This window comes from Oreochromis aureus, linkage group 12, assembly GCF_013358895.1.
Source record: "Oreochromis aureus strain Israel breed Guangdong linkage group 12, ZZ_aureus, whole genome shotgun sequence".
NCBI classification, from domain to species: domain Eukaryota; kingdom Metazoa; phylum Chordata; class Actinopteri; order Cichliformes; family Cichlidae; genus Oreochromis; species Oreochromis aureus.
The window spans coordinates 12,647,961-12,670,855 of NC_052953.1; the positions used below are offsets into that span (position 1 = coordinate 12,647,961).

General features: G+C 38.9%; 1 protein-coding gene across 5 annotated transcripts in view; it reads right to left on the reverse strand.

The window, feature by feature from the left end:
• kcnip3b (Kv channel interacting protein 3b, calsenilin) overlaps positions 1–22,895 on the reverse strand; it is a 60,446-nt gene that overhangs the window by 20,728 nt on the left and 16,823 nt on the right. For 2 of the 5 annotated variants that reach the window (XM_039620337.1, XM_039620336.1), the window contains exon 2: positions 17,428–17,602. In XM_039620337.1, coding sequence (XP_039476271.1) covers positions 17,428–17,602 — 175 coding nt within the window. Of the gene's footprint in view, positions 1–2,355; positions 4,334–17,427; positions 17,603–18,500; positions 18,582–22,895 lie in introns of those variants that run through there. The other 3 variants (XM_039620340.1, XM_039620339.1, XM_031727932.2) reach the window with 3 other exon arrangements.

The following is a 22,895-nucleotide window of genomic DNA, read 5'->3' on the forward strand; positions in this document are numbered from 1 at the left end:
AACTGTATTCCGTTACAGTTACCGTTTAAAAAGGTGGTATTCAGAATACAGTTACTTTGTTGAAATAAATGGAATACACGGCGGTACTTTCCTGTTTCATATTGTCGCGGGTCAGGATTATTTGGGTTTGTTTGACAGCTACATTCTGTTGTTCCAGGCGGCAGCGTTACGGTTGCCATGGTTACAGGGTGACGCGCTCTCTCTCTGCGTGTTTCCTGGGTGAGAGAGCGCTTTTTTGTTGTTGTTGTTGTGCTAAGCTAAAAGGCAGAATGCTACAGGCATAGCTCTAAAGCATTTAGCCTGATGGTCAGTGTAGTCCGTGCTGCAGGGAGAATGGACTGCCATACCCGTTATGTGTCTGTGAGCGAGGGAGGGAGAGAAAGGAAAAGTCCGAGCTGTCACGGAGCAAAAACGGGAGCTGGAAGCATGTAAATATAATAATAACCACTGCAGCCAAGAAGAGTGCCTGAGGAGCCCATTTGTAAGCAAGCTATTAAGACTCAACTGTACACTGTGTTCGTGTTTTCCTCCGGAAAAAATAAGTTCCGTTGGAGAAGCCTTTCAACGCCTCTCTCTGTCTCCCGCAAGCAAAGTTGACCCAGACAACAAAGTAAAGCTAGTTTTCGGCTACCAGCCCGACAGGGAACCGGACGTATTAGCCAGAGGTCCCTTTACTACGTTTCGTACTAGGTACCTTCAGTAACAGTAATAAATCACAGCAATAGGACATTCATGTAGTTGTAAACAGCATGATAATATATTAAGTATTCCAAAGTATTCAGAATACGTTACTCTCATTGAGTAACGTAACGGAATACGTTACAGAATACATTTTGGGGCATGTATTCAGTATTCTGTAGTGGAATACATTTTAAAAGTAACCTTCCCAACACTGTATATATATATATATATATATATATATATATATATATATATATATATATATATATACACATACATTCTCCTACCGCTAAGGAGAACCTGTTTATTGTTATTGTAAGAACATTTATTTATTATTTCTTACAATTCCAGCTGATACAGTCAGGCTTGTAGAAAAAGTGAGACATATTGTTGAAATTGCACTCCTTATATTAAAATATTAACGTGTAGTTGAAACATCTTTACACTCATAGAAAGAGGACTTTCATTGGTCTGGACACCTTAAGCTCATACTCGCCCACGATGTAAAATGAATTTGACATCTCTGATCTGAAGGGCTCATCAGCTACTAAACACCACAATTATTTTGTCTTTGCATCTATGTTTCATGACTTGCGTTTGTACTTTTCTGTGATGTAATCTAGACATTATAATATAAACCAAAATGAACTTATCTTAGTTTGTTATAGGAGGCAGTGTGAACATCACTATTTGATCACTCTCCAAATGATTCACATCCACTAAGAAAGACTACAAATACTAGAGTTTAATTTAAATCCTTTAGATATGCTTAAAAACCAGCACAATGGGTCCTGTCGGTTATATTTGTCCATATATTATTTTCATATATTGTCTATAAACTTATTAATACTTAATAAATATTACTAATCAATTAATATAAGCAACAAGTTGTAACTGTTGACCAAATTTCAACTACTCGATAAGGCCCTGTGGTGACAAAATTCAAATGCAGAAAACTGTTGATTGGCTGATGTGTACAGTTAGTTAAAGATACAGTGATTAATACTGGAGTATTATTTCCTGTGTTAAAAATAAGTAATCAGAAGTCTTGGATAAGTCCAGCTGTGTTTACTAGGAAGCAGAGATTAATCACAGAGAAATCTGATCGTGCGGTGGCGGCCTTTAAAAGTCCAAAAGTTCTTAAATGTCAGTTTTTCATGAGCTCATCCTGATAACTTTTTCTTTTTTTGGACAACCCTTTTACAAAGTTTGTTTTGCTAAACTCTCACGGGAGCAGTCTATCTTTATTTTCATAACCAAATTTGGAAACAAGCAATATTATGTAAAGATTTTTGTAGAAGCGTTTCCATAATGGCATGCAAGACCAGAGTTTATTACATAAACCTTCGCATTAAAGCCTCATAACTTAGAATTTATACGCAGTATACAAACATTTAATAAATGATTTATAGCACACTATAATGTAAGCAGGTACAAGTGTTTATACATGCCCACGTAAACAGTAATAACTCACTGAGTGGAGGCTGAGGTCTTATAAGTTCAAACGGCAACATGACACAACTCAGCGGTCTTAATGTAAGGTTATAATTGTTGATTGATTATTATTAAACACTTTTGATATTATCATATAACTAACCTACAGTGCAATGCACTCAGGCAGTGCTTAAAGGTGTATAAAAGTGTACCCAGCAGAGGCTGCAGGTGGGCCGTTACCTTCAAATGAGGACATCGGCTCCAGGATCCCAAACTGCTTGAGAACTGCCATGAAAAGGATGATGACCACGCCAATGGCGAAAAGCTCCATGCCCTGGATCCCCATGACTTCAGAACAGGCAGGAGCCCACTCGGGGCCAACCAAGCCCCCGGGGATAGGTGAAAGAAAACTTGGGTTGATGCGAGTTAGCGCTCTATTCAACAACAACAGGGATGAGCCAAGAGGCAACAGGAACCGGCCTGGTTAGTGGGTGACTGCATGAAGCTGTCTCCAGGTCCAGGACGCAGCATGAGAACCAGCTGGATGAAGGCTCCTCTAATGTCAACACTGATGCTGAAGTGGAAAATATGTGGAGGCTGACATATATGGAAAATCTTCCTCTCTGGACCCATGAGAAAAACTGGGAGCTGTGTCACAAGCCATTTATTAGATCAGGTTAAAGGAGACTTTTAGAGCTCACAGTGGAAAAGACACACGTTACTACTCAGCCTCTTAATCCGGCTACTATCAGTCTTCGCTGCGTAGCGTGGACTAATAAATCACATCTTGGTTTTAGATTAAAATGTCATTTAGAAAAAGCAAAACAATGCGGTAGACTTCGGTGTCCATTTTCATGAGTTTGCACTCATTTACTAGGAGAAAGTCAGACTGAATAGGACAGGCTTATTGAACAGAACATCCGAGAAGAGAACGTGAAAAACCCAAGTCTTCTCATCTTCCATGCCATAAAACGGCAAAACAGCATTAGAGATCATAAATAAATCACTCCATTACAATTGCTAAACCGCATGAGCAATCTCTAAAACCTCAGCTCTGGAAACAAAAAAACAATGCAAATGTTTTATCTGCAAGCTGAGAACTATCTGACTCTCTAACCTCAGTGGTATCCACTTTAAACGGACCGTCCAGTCAAGACGGAAAAAACTGAACTTTGCTCAAAATAAAAAAATCTGGATGAAAGAACAATCTGCCCCGAAACCATTTAAACAACCAAACAAACTGATGGGGCTTACGTGATGTTTAAAATCATTTAAACAACCACTTTTTGCTGCTCTCGTACTCTTACAGTAGGAAGTAATCCTCACGTCCACCATTCAAGCTTAAATTGAGCGTTCACAGTTCAGTTTAAACTTGGCATTGCAGTCCACTCTTCATTGTTTGGCCAAATCCAAGTCCAGATATGGAAGAGTATGACCCCTGAGAGAACATACCCAGAGCAGCAGCAGCAGCAGCAGTGTCCGGGAAGGGAAATCCTGAGAAACTGAGAGTAGCTGTGAGGAATGAAACCTCCCCCCTCAGTGTCTGCCTCACTCGCATGCACTTTCCCACCCCTCTCCTCTTTCTCTGCAGCTTCCTGAATTAATCTGTTGCTGTTTCTTGCTGCAACTTTTCACCCCTCAGCTCAGTTGCTCCACCTTAAACCTTGTGCACATCCTGTCCTTCTACTTTTTTTGACTCCTCTGGGTTCCTCCTTTTCTTCCCTCTGTCTATATGTGCTCTGGAGCTTTCAGCCTCCTCCTCCTTCCCTCTCTGTCTCATTCGTTGTTCCATAACTATGGCCAACAGCAGACTTTCTCCCCCCTCTATTGGGCTCTTTTTATCCATTCTGCATTCACCTTTTCAGATCCAGGAAGGCTTAAAACATTTTGGGGAGCAAATTGCAGTAATGCTCATCTTGAAGAGCCCTCGATAAATGGCCTCTGATAAAGAGCTTTATACTGTCAATAAATAGCTGCTATCCACATGTCTCTTTGCGGCCGTTTTGCATCTCTTCCCTGGTTGTTTTTCTTCCTTTTCTGGCTACTTTGCATTTCTTTGTGACAATTTTGCACCTTTTTAATAAATATTTTGCTTGTTTTTGCAGATATGCTGTATTCCTTTTGAACATTCACCGTCTTTGTTGGAGTTTTTTGTAGTCTTTAATTGTTTTGCATTTTTTTTGTGGCTACTTTGCATCACAGTGTTTTAATTTCTTGCATTTTTCAAGCTGTTTTCCCTTTTTTGTGGTCACATTTTGGTCTATTTGGCATCTGCTGTAGGTGTTTTATTTTTCTTTGTATTCATTTTGTGTGTGTTTTACTTTTCTTTGTGATGTGTCTGTACCTCTTTCCAGTAATACTACATGTTTTTTGTGGTTATATTTCTGTGTATTTTTGCAATTTTTCATAATTTTTTTGGGTCAGACTGTTTTTGTGTTCATTTTGCATCTTTTTACAAAATGTAATGTTTATGTATCTTCTTGTCATTTTCAAATGTTTATGCACATATCTTTTTATAATAGTTTGTTGTGTCTTTATGGCAACTTTGTGAGATGTTTTTATTATTTTTCTCATTCTGGTACATGTTTTAAGTTATTTTGCACCTTCATTTCACATCTTATAGCTTTTGCTATATTATTTCACTAATCCACATATGATACACAGTACACCCTCAGCTGATCCTGTTTGTAGATGAGGCCTGGAGTCAAAAACTACAGGTTGAGCAAACACAGAGATCAAATAGGAACATCAGCCTCTCTGCACGTGTAACTTCTTGATCTTTCCACTTATCTGTTTTACTCTGAATCAGACATATAATAAGTCCCAATTATGCATTGCTAAACCATTTTAATGATTACTGGAACATGGTCCACAGTTTGCCAAGGATAACATGGAAAAATATAATTGAGTGAGTGAGTATCAGCATGCATAAGTATGGTTGTGTGAGTGTGTGTTTAGCAGGTCAAAAGAGGATAACTGATGACTCTGCATTTGCTAATGCATCAAGATAAGATGTGTGTGTATGTGTGTTTGTGCGCGTTATTGTATTGACTTGGATGGAGAAAGGAGATGCAGATGGGACGCTGGAGCGGGAGAGATCAATATCTCTGTGGTGAGGTGGTGGAGATCCCCTCTGTTTTTCCTGCATCTTGTGAATTTAACCAGAAAAACCGAGGTCACCTATCACTGACAGAATCACATCACTGGTTACTCTGTGGTAGGATTTATAATGAGGGTCAAACTTACATTTTTCACACAGCTTTGAAGGAGAGTTTGACAGGAGACAAGCAATCATGAGCTAAAATTAAACACACACATACACAGCATGCATGTATCTGGGCTTGTGTGTATACTTATGAATAACTGTGTATGGGTCTATTCTGAGAAAATATCAATGCTGGCAGATTTCCATGTGTGTGTGTGTGTGTGTGTGCCAGACCATTAGGACACTAACAGGGTTTAAAAGGTAGGCTTGTTGCTGATGCTGACACAACAGTCGGTAAATAGGGAGAGAGGACCCAGACTGTTTCCTCTGAGTCAGACATATCAGCAAAGATCGACTGAGATTGGAAGACACACTTAAATAACACTTAAGCCACTTCAGTACAATAGCTCTAAATCACAAGAAATGACTCCTTGCTTCACAAGTTTTAATATTTACATAAGAAGTTTGACCAGCAACTAAAATTAGAACTTCAAGCTACAGATTAGAACACAGATCTTACTGCCTGTGAGCTGACGTTGCTTACCAGTGCACCACCGTGCTGCCCTCAAATATGGAAGCAATACCTTTTCATAGATTATAAAGAGACAGAAACATAATTTACATGTAGAAATCACTGGTTATTTCATTTCTTACACCTGTTCCAATCATAACCCATGCATTAAGCTATGTAGAAATGATTCAAATGAGCTGTTGAAGTTCAAACTGAGCATGAGAATGGGAAAGAAAAGTGATTTAGGTGACTTTTTATAAAGATGTTTGTTCTATACTTTTCGAATGTTTCATAATTTTGTACCGTCTCTGTTCAGAAAAAAAGAGACGGTCCGAAAAAGAGTGTGAAAATGGGTGAAAGTGCTTTGTTGGTGCTAGAATAACTGCTCGTTACAACCTGGTATACAGAAGACTCACAACACGTCGAACCTTGTAGATGATGGGCTACAGCAGAGAGAGACCACACTGGGTGTCACTCCTTTTAGTTAAAAGTAAGAAAACTAGAAGCAACTTCACTAACAGACTGATTCAATTCCTAAAAATACACGATATCTGTCTGGCAAATAATCATATTATCATTACTATTTGTCATTTCAACTGCTGTAATAATAATACTGTAAGTAAGTAATAATGTGACATCGTCTGTCCCTACCTGAGCGGTGGTACCTGGCTGCACTGTGGCCACAGTGAGAGAGGCAACTGGGCCGAGAGAGGCGCCTCCTGGCCTCCACAGAGAGCGCGGCCATCACAGCTCCCATTATCAGCTGAACTGTCACAATAGCAAGAGGTCTAACAGGAGAAGATCCAGATTTTAAAGGACTAAATGTAAATGCTCGGTCGTGGAGATCAATGCTAACAAAATGCTTTCAAATGTCTGAGCCGCCCGCCAAATTTGACTCCGGGCACTGAAAGTCTCAGCTCAGCCTGAGAGGAGGCAAACGAGCAAATCTCACCTACTAACAAAGGCAACTGGAAAAAGCGACAGGTGAGAGAGACTTCTGTGTGTGTGTGTGCATGTGTGTGTGAGGCCACATTTGAAAATCTGTTTGAGTTTGTGACACCACGTCACAGCGAGAGAGGGAGATAAAAAAGAGAAAAGGATCAAACAGCACAGCAGAGCTTCTGACCTTTCACATCACACATGTAGCAGACGCCCCGACATTTCTTTTTTTCTGCCTGTCTCACTCCCTTCCTGTCTTCAGATCGTTCCCCTCACAGAAACATGACTTCGACTCCTGTCTCACAAATTTCTGTGGCTCTGGAAAGTCAAACAACTCCCCAATATCTGTAGTACCTCCAAGAGCATAAGGGAAAGTTTTATGCTTGTTTCTTTTGTGTAAAGAAACCATAATGTCATGCTGTTCTGCAATTGTGTGCATGACCAGACTCATGCACACAGATGCTCAGACAGTAGCTGTACCCCCGAATTTAACAGACTGCAAACAAATCTGGTTGCTGTAGAGTTTTTCCAAGTAAAACAGCAATTTTTCTCCGTTTTCTCCAGCGATATTAACTCTGTTTTAAACATACCTGCAGATTTCCTAAACACACGTGTTAATGGATAAAATAACGATTTTGTAGTTATCCAGGAATGCCATAAAACTGCTCATGTATATCTAAAAATGTAATCATAAAGGAATATAAAGACAGGTGCAGATGTTCAGCTGTTCAGATAGAAACGAATGAAGCAAGTACGGAGTAAAAATCTGAGCTACAAGGGAACAATAAAAGCAAACACACAGTCCCACTGCATGTAAAAAAATATGACACATTTTACAGGTCCACTAACTCTTTGCCCTTAGTTTACTCTTACAGTATGCTTTGAGTTATTATCCATTTCCATCCCATCATTAATAAACACTGCTGGCACATTTCCACTGGCAGATGTTATGGCATGGGCCACACATGTCCATGCCATAACATTACCTGAGCCATGCTTTGTTTCATAAGCTGCTTCTTTCCTTTTCCATACTTTCTCTTCCCATCATTCTGGTACAAGTTAATCTTGGTTTCATCTGTTCGAATGATTTTTTTTTACAGACTACGCAGACGGAGTCTAATCTGACCTTCTTGTTCTTGAGTGTAGCCAGTGGTTTGCACCTCCATGTAAGTCTGTATTTACATTCATGAAGGTGAACTGAGACTTTGGCAATGACACGCCAACCTCTTCGTATTATCGAGATGGTTAGATGTAGAAGCTGTTTTTCTTTAACCAGTTCTGTCATTGTGCACTTTAGATTTCTTCTGAAGTCTTTGAGCTGAGCACGTATAATCTTTTAAAGAAAATACCAGATTTTTGAGATTTTGAGATAAGTTTGTGTTTTCAGCCTCCCTCCCTCACTTACATCAACATTTCTTTGGACATCACGTTGACATACCGAATGCAAGTTTAACATTTTTAACAAACTCCTGATTTTGCTTAGTTTAGTTAATTAAAGTCGTTTTTGTGTTTTTAACTTCTACAAATACGGAGAATTAAATAGGCTAATAGCTGATTTTCTTTAGACAGAGCTAGTCAAGCTGTTTACCACCTTATTTCTTATTTGACTCTTCAGAACAGAGCTGATAGGAGTAAATTCCAAAATGTAATCTCATTTTTGTCTTGACTGCATTATAATGGCTTTTATAGGAGAGTATCTGCTTGGTTTATCTCTCCTAAATAGAAATTATCTAATTATTAGCAAATGGAAAATTAAATAATCTAATTTATTAAAATTTGTCATTTCACAGTTTTCCCACCAAAGACAACGTCTCTATCAGTAAATTTAAGAAGCAAAGTTATAAAATTATACATTTTTGCCCATAAAAAGCTCTTTTTATGACTGTTGTCATAAAACTAAATTTGAACTGAGGAATGTATTTGCCATGTTATATCCACTCTGTCCACCAGAGGGCGTAAGACACCAAACAGCAGAGAAGAGCCACTCGTGTTCTTTCACTGACACAAGAAGAAACTGGAGATATTAGATCAAATTTTGATTAGATCAAATTTGTATTTGATCTGATTACTGCCAGATCATAGACAAGCTTACTAAGCCATAAATGAAAAGGAAGACAATGTGTGGTTTGTCACACACAATCAGGAATAAAACAATGCAAGAAATCTAATTTGTAAAGCCTGCATCTCTGAATCCACCCTGTTATTCACTGTACGTTCATGAACATGAGTGGAAATATGCGAATGCAAGAAAATCTTTAAAGGCTGTGCACAGATTTTAAACACCCTGCTGCTCAGTCAGAAGAGAGCCGACTAAATCATCCAAGTATCTTTAATGCTCGTTTCTTCCCAAACAACCTACCCCAGGGACATAAGACGAAAACTTTACTGCACATTGCACCGAGTTTTGACAAGAACTGCCCTCTACACTCTCAGTAAACAGCACCCCAGACATTTAAACTTGCTCTACGGCCTCTCCAACTCCAAGAGCTGCAAAAAACATATAGTGGCCATTGGGGAAAAAGATGGCATCTCTTTCACGCTTTTTACACTCCTGCTGTCTCTGCCTCACTACTTCAACTTTTTTAATGTTCCAATTAAAACTAAATCCAGTCTTATATCCATATGAGATAATCTCCTTTTCATAAAACCACCTCAGCCTGGCAGGTTCAAAGCCAGGCCTGGATGTGTGATTAAAACAGGGTCTTAGTTTTCCGCTCCCCTCGCTCTGCTAAGGTTGTTTTATTTTTAAATTCCTCTAATTTCTCTTTATCCAGCACCAAAATATCCTCTCATATTCCCTTTCCTACCGCTGGCTAGTGGATCACTGGAGACCTGAGCAGAATTTGGTTAGAAATATTTAAACAGGGAACAGCAGCGAGTTTAAACTGAGGAGGAGGCAAAAGAAGTTTTTCATCCATCATCCAGAGTAGTGTCTTGTCACTGTTCTGATATCCTGAGGTGTCCTCACCTGTTTGCACAGAGTTTAGGAGCAGAAAGGGAAACAGCAAACATAATGAGTCTGAACAATTTAACAAAGAAGGCGATACAAAGAGGATTGATAAAGAGGAAACAGCGGGCTGGAAAAGCGAGGAACACCAGGTGCTGATTCAGCTGGTGGTGGCTTGATGACGTTTGCTGGACGAAAGGACAGAAGAGGAGGACAGCAGATAGACTTACATCTAATCAATGCTGATGGAAGGACATAGAGACACATTCATAAAGGACAGATCAATAAAAAGGAGAACAGAAGAGTAATAAAAATCAAATTTTGGAGGTGCCAATGTATGCTTAACACAAGAAAAAAGAGCACTTCTTGATTCTTAAGTCACTGCATATTTTCATCCTTAAAGTACTTGTGGCAACATTTTTAAAACAAGACAGACACATGCACATATTCAGCCTGTTCATAAAGTCAAACAACCAACACAATCATACCGTTGATGAAGTACTGTACATCAAATATCTATCCATTAATCTCTGCTTATCCACTTCAGGGTCATGCTGAAGCTGGGTCGGGGTCAGACTGTTCACACTCACATTCAAGCCTACAGCCAACTTTAAAGCCCAAATGACCTGACCCTTTTGCCTGTTTTTGGACTGTGGGAAGAAGCTAGAATACCCGGAGATAACCCACAGAGACAACCCCAGCTGGGGGATTTAAACCCAGGGTCTACTTGCTGCGAGGTAACAGTGTTAATCACTACACCACCATGCCAGCTTCCTTTAAAGAGGAACTTTCAACTTTTGTTGCATAAATTAAAGACTTCAGCCTCTGTGGTTACAATCATAGCCTGCTCTTTTTAATTATTATCTACATTTAACTAGCAGCATTTGTAACTTTACATTAAAGTTAGGCAGTTTATCTCAGTGGTCCTAAACTAGGGATCAGGTCTCAGGATAAGTGAGTGAGATCATTATTAAGAGAGAAGAAGAAGAGGAGGAAAAAGACAGCCTGCTGCACCAATTCTATAAAAATAATCTCTTATTTGATATCTTTGGAGCCTGAACTATCATCAAAACATCTGAGAGATTTTAGTGTTTCTGTAGAACTTCTGGAAAAAAAGGTTTTACTGAATTAACCTAAATTTAAAACGTCTCTATGTCCATCAGATAAATGTGAAGGAGTACAAGTATAGACAAACATATAATAAAACTACTCAAATTAAAGCTGAAAACTGGACTTTAATACTTGTATGACAATAATGAAAAGCATGCATGTAGATTTTTTTAAACTGTAAATAAATAAACAGAGTAAATGAGGACAGAAAACAAATCAGCTTTTGTTTATAATCTGCTGAATGGAAAATGCACGACCGAACAAAAAAGAAAATACCTTGAACTAGCGTCCCAGTGATGAAGCCAAAGAAGCAGCGCAGCAGCTTGGTGACTTCCTTTTCACAGTGTGCCCTGCATGCATTCATCATCCAAACTTTGGCCAAATGGACCACACAGTGTAAAAAAGAAATGCTGATCTTGCAGGAAAAACCAGGAATGTGATAAGACACAGAGAAGTCTTTTGATATAAAGGTTGTTTCATTTGTCCCACTTTGCTTACAGGTGATCTTCACTCCCTCCTCCTCCTCTCTCCACTACCCTTGGTGTCTGAGATGAGGTGACTCGAATCACATGATGCAACTGGGTTTCTGTACCTGAAACCACCATCGCTTTCCTTGAACACAACCCAGTCTGACAAACCACAAAACCTCCAAAACCTCCTGTTTCAGCCGTCATCAGGCCACATCGTGGTCACTGGGACCACCGTGTCAACGTGTACAGTCACGGAGAAAGAAATCCCAATATTCTACTTAGCTCCCGCCCTCATTTTCCTCGTTTCCATATCTAATCCGACTCATATTACACTTTTCGTGTTACAGTCACTGATATCTCTTCGTCTTTCAGTTTCACTGATACAGCCTTCTTATCTCGCTCTTCTTCCCTGGTGTGAGAGTAACTTAAAGTACAGATTAAACTTCATGCTGACTGAAATTAAAGAAGTCATGCACGCTAAAACAGAGTGGAGCTGTATAGTATAGCCCACTTTATTTATAGGAACTGTTTATTCATGTTTTTCCTGTTTTAGATCACTTTAAATTCAATATCTTTAGGCTACTTTAACCAAAACAAGCAGCATGAAAACATCACAGCACACTTGAAGTTTGTTTTGCGGCTGAAATGTTAATTTTCTTTTTTTACGGACAGGATATTATGAGTTTATGACTTCATAAATCACGAGAGGCAGGAGTATTCCCAGAAGAAAATGTTCTACAAATCAGCCTCTGAATAATATATGAACAAACCTCTATGCTCAGAATACAAACGGGATTAAAACCGGAAAGTCTGGTTTGTGCAGCCTTGAGCGGAGTGCAGATTTCCATTGATTTTTATACATTTTAATTAGAAACTGCTATTTTACATTAAAAAATGTAAGCAACGATAACACAATGGAACTTACAGTTTATTATATTTATTTTTGTATTCAAAGTTTTCTGAAATTTGCTGTTTGGATGTTTAAATATATAAAATAAGCATTAAATGTCTAGTGTGCAGGTTCTTTACACATGATGAAGAAGACATGTTATGGAAGCTAAATAAAAAAATCTGAAATGTTCCAATGAAAGAAAATCTCATCTTAACATCATTCATTCATTGCAGATATCTGCCTCCCACCAAGTGTAAGCACTTAGCTTATTATTAGTCTGATTAATCTCAGGAATAATCGTAGAACACAACACATTTGTGAAAAAGCCTTTGTTATCTGGCTTTAATCCTTTCTTAACCTTAAAAAGTCCAGTCAAACTTAATCAAGCTTGAACACATGGTTCATAAAACTAAACATACTTCATTTGATTTATTCACAACTTCACCCATTGAGTGATGTGTAATCCTGAGCTAATCTAGCTATAACAGGAGATATCTGGAGTGATTAAAAACTAACTTCATGACTTACTATTGCAACAGAAACATATGCTCAAACATTTTAGCATCCCCTTGGAATACAGTGGATGCATAAGGATACTGTGCAACCTACACATTACACTTATAGGAGCTGCGTGGCCATGGAAACGTATTCCATGAAGCTCCTGGTGCAGTTTTTGTGCTGATGTTAATGCCAGAGGAAGTTTGGACTGTAGCCAGAGCATTGGCGACTTTTACATACCTACCTTTGTGACTGAGTTGCTGTGGTTCCTAAATTCTTCCACTTTACATAAAACCACTTACAGGTGAATATCTAGGCAGACTGCATGGCTAGGTACTTGATTTTACACGCCTGAATTTAAAGATTAAGAGGTGTCGCTCAGTAATTTTGTCCACATTGTGTACTGTTGTCTGAGTGCTTTGTAATGTCTCTGTATTCACTTGATTATTATTATTTTTAAGTGCTTTGCTGTCAGTTTTGTGAAGATATCTTTTGTAATTTGCGTTCTTTATCAAGCTGCAGTGCACTAAGCTCTCAGAGCCACCACATGATTTGGATGATGTGTACTAAGAATTACCTCTTCAAATTCTGAGGTAACACTATTAAATACAATTTTAAATGTAGTTATACACACAAGGAGCAGATTGATCTTAAATATATTTAATGTCACATAAACAATGCCATCTACGCATAAAGGTTGAACACGGTCACTGTGATGTCAGCCACTCGTGTGTAAAGTCCCATTTTAAAAGCTTGAGTTGAGAACATTAGTCATAACTCTCTTGGTCTGTTTTAAAATCAACCCTCAAGAAGACGGGAGGATGTGACTGAGAAACCAAGGAACACTGTACAATTATTCCTGAGAGACTTACAAACCAAAACCTACAGTGTTTTATTGATTATTTTACTCTTAATAGGAAAAAGATTCACATAATGTGTTATGTACTGTATTGAATAAGACTTTTAACTAGCACTTGAGGCCATAAACACAGTAGGAAAATAATTACTGAGATAACAAATTGAGTGAAAAGTAGGGCCATTTTCCTATAGATTGCTACGCAGTCAGACATCTTTTTACAACCAGGAGTCGCCACCTGCTGGTCATTAGCAAGAATGCACGTTTTAAGACAAGCAATTTTCTTCACTTTTCATACACATAAAAATATGTCCTACAAAGCTCACCTGAGTTAATATCTGCATAAAACATGCTACAACCAAGAACAACGAGCAGGAAATTCAAAGCCAATCGCTAAAAAGTTTCTCTTTGAAGTTTCAGCTTTACCAATTCAAAACTAATACTGAATACATACATCGAGACTAAACATCAGTGATTGAAACATTACTACATTACCAACTTATATGAAGTGGAGACTATTTAGACAACATCTAGTGCCAAATCTGTTTAATGAGGATTCCTGGAAGAACAAATCTGCTGGACAGCAAATGTACTGCATCGTGCAGACAACAATTTTCTATTATTATAGGTTGAAATTAACCCAAATCGTCCAATTCTAAAACCAAGCCCACAGCCTAATAGTAAAGGGTTTGAAGGCCTGATGGTTGTGAAATTCATTAACCTCTAAATGCTGCTTCTTCCCATACACTGAGAGCAATAAAGACAAAAAAAAGTATGAAAGAGTATCCAATATCTGAAAGAAACACATTTATGTACACTGAAATGATCAGTGTTATTCTTAAAATCACAATGTACCTGAAAATAGAAATTATTAAACCCACTATCTGTAGTCCTTCGTGTCCAGCAGTGTATAAACTGCAGTTATCCTGCTCAGACCCTGCACACTGTCTCTAACTCTCCACACCTAAACTACACCCACACCACTGATTCACATCTCCGTCTCTGCGCTGCTATTTTTAGCTGCTGCCCATTATCGAGGTGAGGGCTTGCCCATTTCCACTGCTGATCTCTCTCTCTTTTCCCTCGACACCGCTAAGATGAAATAGATCCCATCACAGCCCCACTTTTCTTTCTCTCTCTGTGATTGTTAGTCCTGTTCTTTTTTACTCACTGCGCTCCTGTTTCATGCACACAAAGAGCTTTTTCACTGATCTCACAGCCAGAGGCAAAGAGGAAAAGACCTGAAGGATTACTTGAATCTGTTAAAGATTGATGAAGTGCATTAGTGCACATGAAGGCATGTAAAACAAACAACCTCAGAACTAATAGATGTAATTTGGTTGCACAGGGGCTTGGGTGGAAACCTTCAAGGTATAAATATCTGTGCTAAATCACTGGAAGTCCCTCTGCGCACAGTGGTGGACATTATTTTTATTCTCTGCTGGAAACAACCAAATATTAGATTTATAGTTAACTTTCTATTTTCATTTAAGCAAGCATGATTTAAAAGCAGAAATACCACAAGTACGAGTTCTTCAAATGTGTCCATGTGGATAAAATTGTTCTGCAAAAGGTTTTAGAGAAAATGTACAAAACAGATCTATGACTGTGTGTGTAGCTCCCCTAATGGGCTTCACCACTGATTGCATGGGCTGGCCAGAGGAGGCATAATTGGGCATAATTAACGATGGCTATGACCTGAACCTGTCTCTATAAGCCAAAAAAATATATATATATCCTGGAACAATGATGCAAAAAAAAAAAATAACCAAACATATTTTTCAGCATCTCCACTTCCAGGCAATATAAGTTTTATCCACTCAGTGATGAAAAGTGTTTTCAAATATTAGAAATCGTTTTGTCAAAAGCTTTGATTAAATTTTTTAAAAAGTGAAGAACTGCTGCCACAGCCAAGAGAGGAAGGGAGGAGGAAACACCTACTTGATGGAGAGGGTGGTGTGTGTGTGTGCATGAGTCAATGTCCTCCTAGTGTACCATTACATTACATTACAGCGTGAACTGAGCTCAGACAGGTCACAGCCACACACTCTGCCTCATTGTGTTATTTAAATTTAAACTTTAAACGGCTTTAAATTGAAACTGATTGGACACAGAAATACACGCCTCCAATCATAAAAACAAACAAACAAACAAAAAAACAAATGAAAATAAAGTTTAGAAGCAGAATACAGTTGGAGACAAATCAGGTGTTATGAGGCAGGGATGAGGAAGGAGAAGGAATAGAGACAGAAGTGAAGTAAGGAGAAGGATGGACAAGGAGGAAGCCAGGGGTAGGACAGACAGGTGATGAAGGAAAAGTGAAGGAATGAAAAAAAGGAGGGAGGGAACCAGGAGTAAACAAATAAGAGAACAATAGAAGGCAAGTAAGTCAAGAAGGAAGTAGAAGAGGCAGCAAGGAAGGAATAAAGTGCATAAGGAAGAAAGATGATGGTGATTAAGAAGTGACAGGGAAGGACAAGAAGAGGAAAGGAGGTCATGAAGTGCTGAAGAATTGGCAAAGAAAGGAAGACCCAGAGGAGGCAAAGCCCTGATGAGAGCACACTGAGCTGATTTGGGTTTCTTCTTCTTTTATAATAAATATCCAGAACTAAACTATGGATTTTATTTGCACCGTGGAACATTTTTTCTTACATTAGAGCTATTTTAAAACCAACAAACATCAGATAATATTTTCTGCCATCCACAAGCAGGCTTTAGTAAAACACATGCATATGTGTATAAAGATTAAAATTAAAAGCTGGAAAATCTTTCCGTCTCTTTTCCTCCCTGCAGGGAAAAGATTAACTGTGTACAATAACAGCTGGACCACTGGGTGGAGCAATAAGACTTATGAACAAACCAAGACTGGAGGCCTGTACAGCCAGAGGAAGGAACAACAATTTATAATACAGGGCAATATGCTCAGAAGTCAAACATAATTCTCAAATGCAGCTTTGAATGGCTTAAGTAACCATTTTCTCTGCTACACTGCAAAGCTAAAAAACGTCCAGTATTGCAAGTATTACAAGGGCTACAAGGGAAAGTGGAAACAGTTGGACAAAACACACCAGTGCATACAATCAAGGTAGGGAGACAAGAAAACGTAAAACAAGATACGAGACAGCAGAGTATCAAAATAAAACAGGAAGTAGCAAATAGGAGGCAGAGACAAGAAAAGTCTGGAGAGGCTACACTACACCGAAACACAAAGAAGAAGACTGTTTTTATATTTTTAAAAAACAAAACAGTGAGGACAAGTATCGTTAAAACATCTGGAACAATACTAGTGAAGGTGCTCTAAGGTTTGATGCTCCAAAGTTGAGCGTAGCATGAAACAAAAAACTTTTTTTTTAATTTTGACTGCCCGTTTCAGTAGTTTAGCTTGTCAATATGTTGCTTATTTTATCGATTATAATTTTAGGGTCTCATTTGACTTGTTTACCCCCTTTTTTTGCTAAGAAATCTGCATTTTTTAAACTCCTAATTATTGTATTTTGTTAATGGGTTTTAATTCACTTAAAGGTGCTTACCTGTGCTTTTAATTGTTATTGTTATCTATACAGTTTTGTGGTTGCAACCTCTGTGCATCTGTTTTCCTTTCATAGACAAAGTCAATAGACAGATAAAAAGCAGTGCACAGGAGGCGACGGGAGGGCATTCAGGTTTGTGGACAATATTAATGGTGACCGAGGGTGTAGACGTTTTTGATAAATGAGCTTATGACTTTAAATGATCTCTTGGTACTTGACCCTGAGGTCAACTGACCAGCTCAGTCTACAGGGACTTTGGGATTCATCTGTTAAAGCCATTGATCAATTCAAAGTCTTTGTGCTTTCACCCCACATGTCACACTCAGCCTGAGATCCTCATGTCACTCCTCTCACCTTTGTCCTGTGGCTGCGTGCTGGCGATGATCCATTTCACCAGGCAGCACTTCATCAGAGCTTTCCGAGAGAACCGCGGCTTCTGCCACTTCCCAGAATCCTTCACTCTGCCCGGTGCAGGCTCGACGCCGTTGGCATCTCCCAGCAGGCTGCCATCGACCACCTTGCCATCCGCCTGGAGAGAGGGGAAGGGAGGGGATGAGGGGGGAAGGGAGGGGATGAGGGGGGAAGAGGAGGAAGCGGGAGAGAATTCCGCACAAAATTAAAATTAAACAAATCCGACTGAAATGTTTAAACGGAGCCAGAGATTATGAATAAGTGTGTGTGTGTGTGTGTGCCTAGAGAATCTGATTAATCTCTGAACTCCAAGTGTTTCAGGAACTCTTTAAAGAGGTTCAGAAAGAGTTCAGTTCTGGATCTCTTTAGTGTTTTATGAGGTTTTATAAGCACATCAGAGCTTTTCCACTGCCACCAACTGTCTGCTGACATGACGTAACAGTGAACCACGACAGTAAAACAGAGAGCTGAACGATGCTAATGATGTTAATACCAGTTGCTGTTTCCCTCTGTGAAGTTGCTATTCCCTTTCTTTAACATTGTTTGCAGCCGCTGTTAATGAGAAATATTGATTAGAGCTGCTAGACTATTCCCACCTACTGAAATTACTCATATAAACATCTCTCAAATGACATTTAAGAGTGTTTCCACTGTCCCAGGAGTGGAAAGGTCCATCCTTTCATTAAGGAGACTGGAGTTTAGCTCTCATTGGGGACTATTTTTAAATTTCTTTTGCACCCACAAATTGATTTAGGCATTACAAGTTCTTTGATATAGTAGGTTTGGAAAAAGATGGAATTTGGGGTTTAAAAAGACCCTTTCTGAATATTTAATGCATGTTGGAAAGCTTCGTTTTCAAGGTTCCACAGATGCGGTGTCCCAGCCCATCTGAAAGTGATGGCCAAATCCTGCTTTACAGCATTAAAGAGCATGTTTACTGCCTACAACAAAAAAATCATAACCACTGAATATTTTATAACTCATCCATTTGGACAGAGCTGACCGTTGGGCCTCACCTGCCAATTCAACGTTCTGACTTGGACCCCTTCACCGTGTCTGTGTAGTTGGAGCCTTTTGCAACATTTTAATGGATTATCTGTGAGGTATCCAAGGATGTTAGGCTTCAGTTTTCCTCAGTAAAAGTCTTTATCTAATTAGTCCTATATTAATTTAGTCCTGCTTCATTTCAGTAGATACTTCATCTTATGGTGCTATAGAGGAACAAGAGTTTAGCACAGATTATCTTGTGACAAAAACAGAACATTACTAATATTAATAACCTGAATTAATTATGATGAATAAAATAGTATGTTGGTAGGTTATTTTTCTCCATATAACACCTCTAGTGCTCACACATATGTGTGCCTGTGTGTTGTACCAGTACTGTTTGCCAGTTTGCTACTGTTTGCTAAAGCTAGCTAGCTTTCAAACTAAGCTAGCTAGCATTATTAATCCACCCTCTCAGCCACTCCTGCCACTAAAAAACAAAATGGAAGTGGCCAGTGATAATATAGAGAAACTAATAGTACTACTGAAGGTAGCTACAGCCATCATTTATATACATTTTGTGGTGAAGACAACGATGCATTTATTCAAACAGGAAGTTTCAAGTTTAAGAGGTAGATCAAAATATCAGTTACAACGGCACAAATGACCAGTGGAGGAGGACAGACAGTATAAGATGCAATTAAAGGCCAATAAACACATAGAATCATCCAGCACTGATTTAAGTGACTGAGATATCAGTACTCAATACTATATTGACTATACTACATTTATTTTACACAAGCTTCTGTATGGTCCATAAGTCAAAACTTTGACTTACTTGGACGTTGTGAGTTTGTATGTCGAAATTCTGACGTACTAATCTAAAATTTTGCCTTTTTTTTCCTTGACAAGTCTGCCTGATACTTTTTTCTTTTCTTTTTTTCCAGTGGCAGACAAACCTTCTTACTAAGAGCCAGACAACAATAACACAACTGGTGAGACACAAACAGTGTATCAGTCACAAAACAGTCTTGAAATTTAAGTAAGGACGGTTTCATATTTCTGGCTGCAAATAAAATAGCACACAACATATCTCTGACACCGATTAGAACCAAAAGAAAGAATAAGAGCAAGCCATGTTTAAAGAGATTATTTCCACTTCATCTACAAATATCACACTCTCACATCTTTAAATAGCTGCAATAAGTTTAATTTGAGATTAGTTAAAAGCCTGATTCTGTTCATTTTCATATTTCAGCTCCCTGTAATGCTTACCATGCAAGCCCCATCCCCACCATCTCATTCATATTCAGCATTTATCCGCTTTCATCAGAGGAGATAAAGTTTTTGGCTCTAATATATTTTTCAATTTCTTTCCTTCACATCTTGGCATCCTTTCAGTTTTTTTTATCCAGCAAACATTGATTTGATCCGATGCGATCTCTGATTTACTGAGAATGTCTTTTCTTAAGTTCTCAATAAGCTCTATTAAGCTGCTCCTGCTGGGTGCATGCAAAATAGTCACATACACACACATGTGCAGGAAGGAAGATGAAAGAGGTGAACAGTGAACAAACAGACACCCCGTTATGCTATTGGCAAGAGAGGGAAGAAAGGGATGACAGAGGGAGAGGAGGGGGGGGGAAATGAAGATGCAGGGTGCACAAACAAACACACAGAGGATTTTTAACGGCTATTTGATTCTGTGGGAGTCTGACCATGCAAATCCTTTACTTTAAGGCAGAAAGGAAAACAGAGAGAGCGAGAGAAAAAAAAAAGAAAAAGATGTGAGGAGAACAAGGTCTGCTCATGTTCCTGGAAGAACCGAAGTCAATTACCATAATGAATCGTGGCCTATCTGAGGACGGCCAGAGGACAGAGGGATGGAGGATGGGAAGATAGGAGGTGAAGATATGAAAGCACTTTGCTGGGGAATACATTTTCAAGGTTATTTCTGTGCATCTTCCACATGAACAGATTGGTAAAAACAGCGAAAGATGAGTGAAAAAGTGGCTGAGAGGGACGACTGCGAGGAAAGAGACGGATGAAGACGGCTTGTATCGTAATGACAACATACAATATCTGTTTAATCGCATGTCAACAGTGACATATATGCTGCGAATGTGCTCAGCTGTGACTCGCCTCTTTGGAGAAGTACATTATTGGAAAGTGTTGTTTTCAGCGTGGCTTTTAAGAGAAAGTCCCAAACTCCAAAGAGAAGGCCGTAAGACAAACAGATGCAGACAGGCACAGTGCAAACAACAGAAAATGCAGCCCTACATTATTTGTTTATTCATGGGCTGCTGGACATGTAGGCATACTCACAGTCACTCACTCACACACATGTTTGCAGCTAGTATCTTCTGTTCCTTAACGCTTCAGCTGGCTTTGTCCCGGGGCGGCACTTCCCATTCGTAATGTCTGTACAACATCCTCTATAACACTCACGCACATCCTATAAGGCACCCATAACGCTCAGAGCAAACAGAGGAGCCAAGCCGTACGCATCGCTATGCTCTGCCATCAATTATTAAATATAAGTCGCTGGGTTGTTACTTCAACGGAGGTTGGCTAATGTGAAGCATAAACTCTGGCCTTATTACATTACAGAGCGAATCAGGATCACCCTAAATCACCCTAAAATGAAATACAGTCAAAGAAAAACAAAGTTAAAGAGGACTGATGGTGTTTACGTACTCAAAAATGTACAGTTAAGTCCACAATTTGTTGGACAATTGAACACTTTTTGTAGTTTTGCCTCTGTCACCACCACAGTAGACTTTAAATGAAACAATAAGCATCTTTAAAATGATTTCTGACGATGTCTAATCTGACCTTCTTGTTCTTGAGCGTAATCAGTGGTTTCCACTTTCTTGTAGACCCCCAGTATTTCCATTTATGAAGCAGTTTCTTGATTGGGACTTTGACAATGATACGTCTACCTCCTTAAGCATGTTCTTGACTTGGTTACATATTGTAAAGTTGTTGTTTTTAACTATAAAAATAATTCTCTGATCATGTACTTTAGTTGTCTTCTGTCTTCTTTTAGGCCTTTAGGGGTTGCTGAGCTGGTCAGCGCATTCCTCGTCTTTAATCATGTACCAGATATTGATGTGGCCACTGTTGAAGTTTCTGCTTTATCTCTGATTGGTTTAATTGGTTTGTCATCCTAATGATGGCTTCCCTCACTTGCACTGACATCTCTTGGGCCTTTGGGCACAGCACTTTGAATTATATTGAGATATTAGGCTCCATTTGTCATGAAATAATGAGAGAGACCTCACTTGGCCATGAAACTGGCTGTAATTCTAAAACAGTTCGTGTAACGCAGTTTTGTAAAACCCAGTGAATAAAAGCTGGAAGTCTGCATTTCACTCACACATTGTTTAATTTGAAATCCACTGAGGTGGTGTACAGAACCAAAACTACAATAATTCTGTTTTTGTCCAACAAATTATGTGTTCAGCTTTTGACTGTTATAATTTTTGCATGCTTATATTGCTATACATAGCTAGTGTTTCAAATAACATCAGATTAAGTTATTACGTGTGAGCCAGTTCACAATTCAGGCAGCTTTAACCACTCAGTTTCAGGCAGTTTATTTCTACTCTTGGTCCTTTCAGGCACACAGTTCTGGCTGTGAGACAGTAACTGACCCACCTGCTGATCAAACCTTGTTTAAAAGGAGCTTTTCAGAACAAAGCTGGGTTAAAGCTGTGAGTCGCAAAATACAGAGAAGGCTAAAATGATGGCGCGTAGACTTCTGAGACAGAGGATGGACTGAGGGGCCACAATGAGGCCCAGTGTGAGTCAGTTAAGAATTGAACTTAAATTCAAATCATGTAATGCACCACTACATGATAGCATAATTAGCATAATAATCAATTCCTATAAACCTCTGCACATCTAGAAAGACAGTCGCTAGAAAACTTCAGCTTGGTCACAGAGATTGGTGGACAAAGACAAACATGGCAACCCAAAGACAACAGACTTTCACAAACAACAAGAAGAACAGATGGACCTGCACTTCCTTCTGGTACAATGACAGAAATATCTCATTCCAAAGTGAAATGAAACTCAAATACCAGGAGTTCAACACTTTCTCAGACCAGAACAAAATTCAATATTTACTGTAGGAAAACAGTGCCAGGACCTGACAGAAAACTAACACAAGTGAGCTTCTCTCTTTAATTCATCCTTTCCCCTCTTGTCTTATGGTTATAATTAAGTTGAACTCCTCTCATCAGATACATTTTTTATTTTCTACTTCTTGAGCAGTATTAGTAGAGTTTGGTCACTTGGAACAGCCATGCAGGCTGTAAACACAACACTGTGTAACTGTTATGGAGAACGAATCAGGGAGCTGTGTCAGCAAGCAATGTTTACACCGTCAGCAAACACGGATCAGCATTAGCATTAATTTG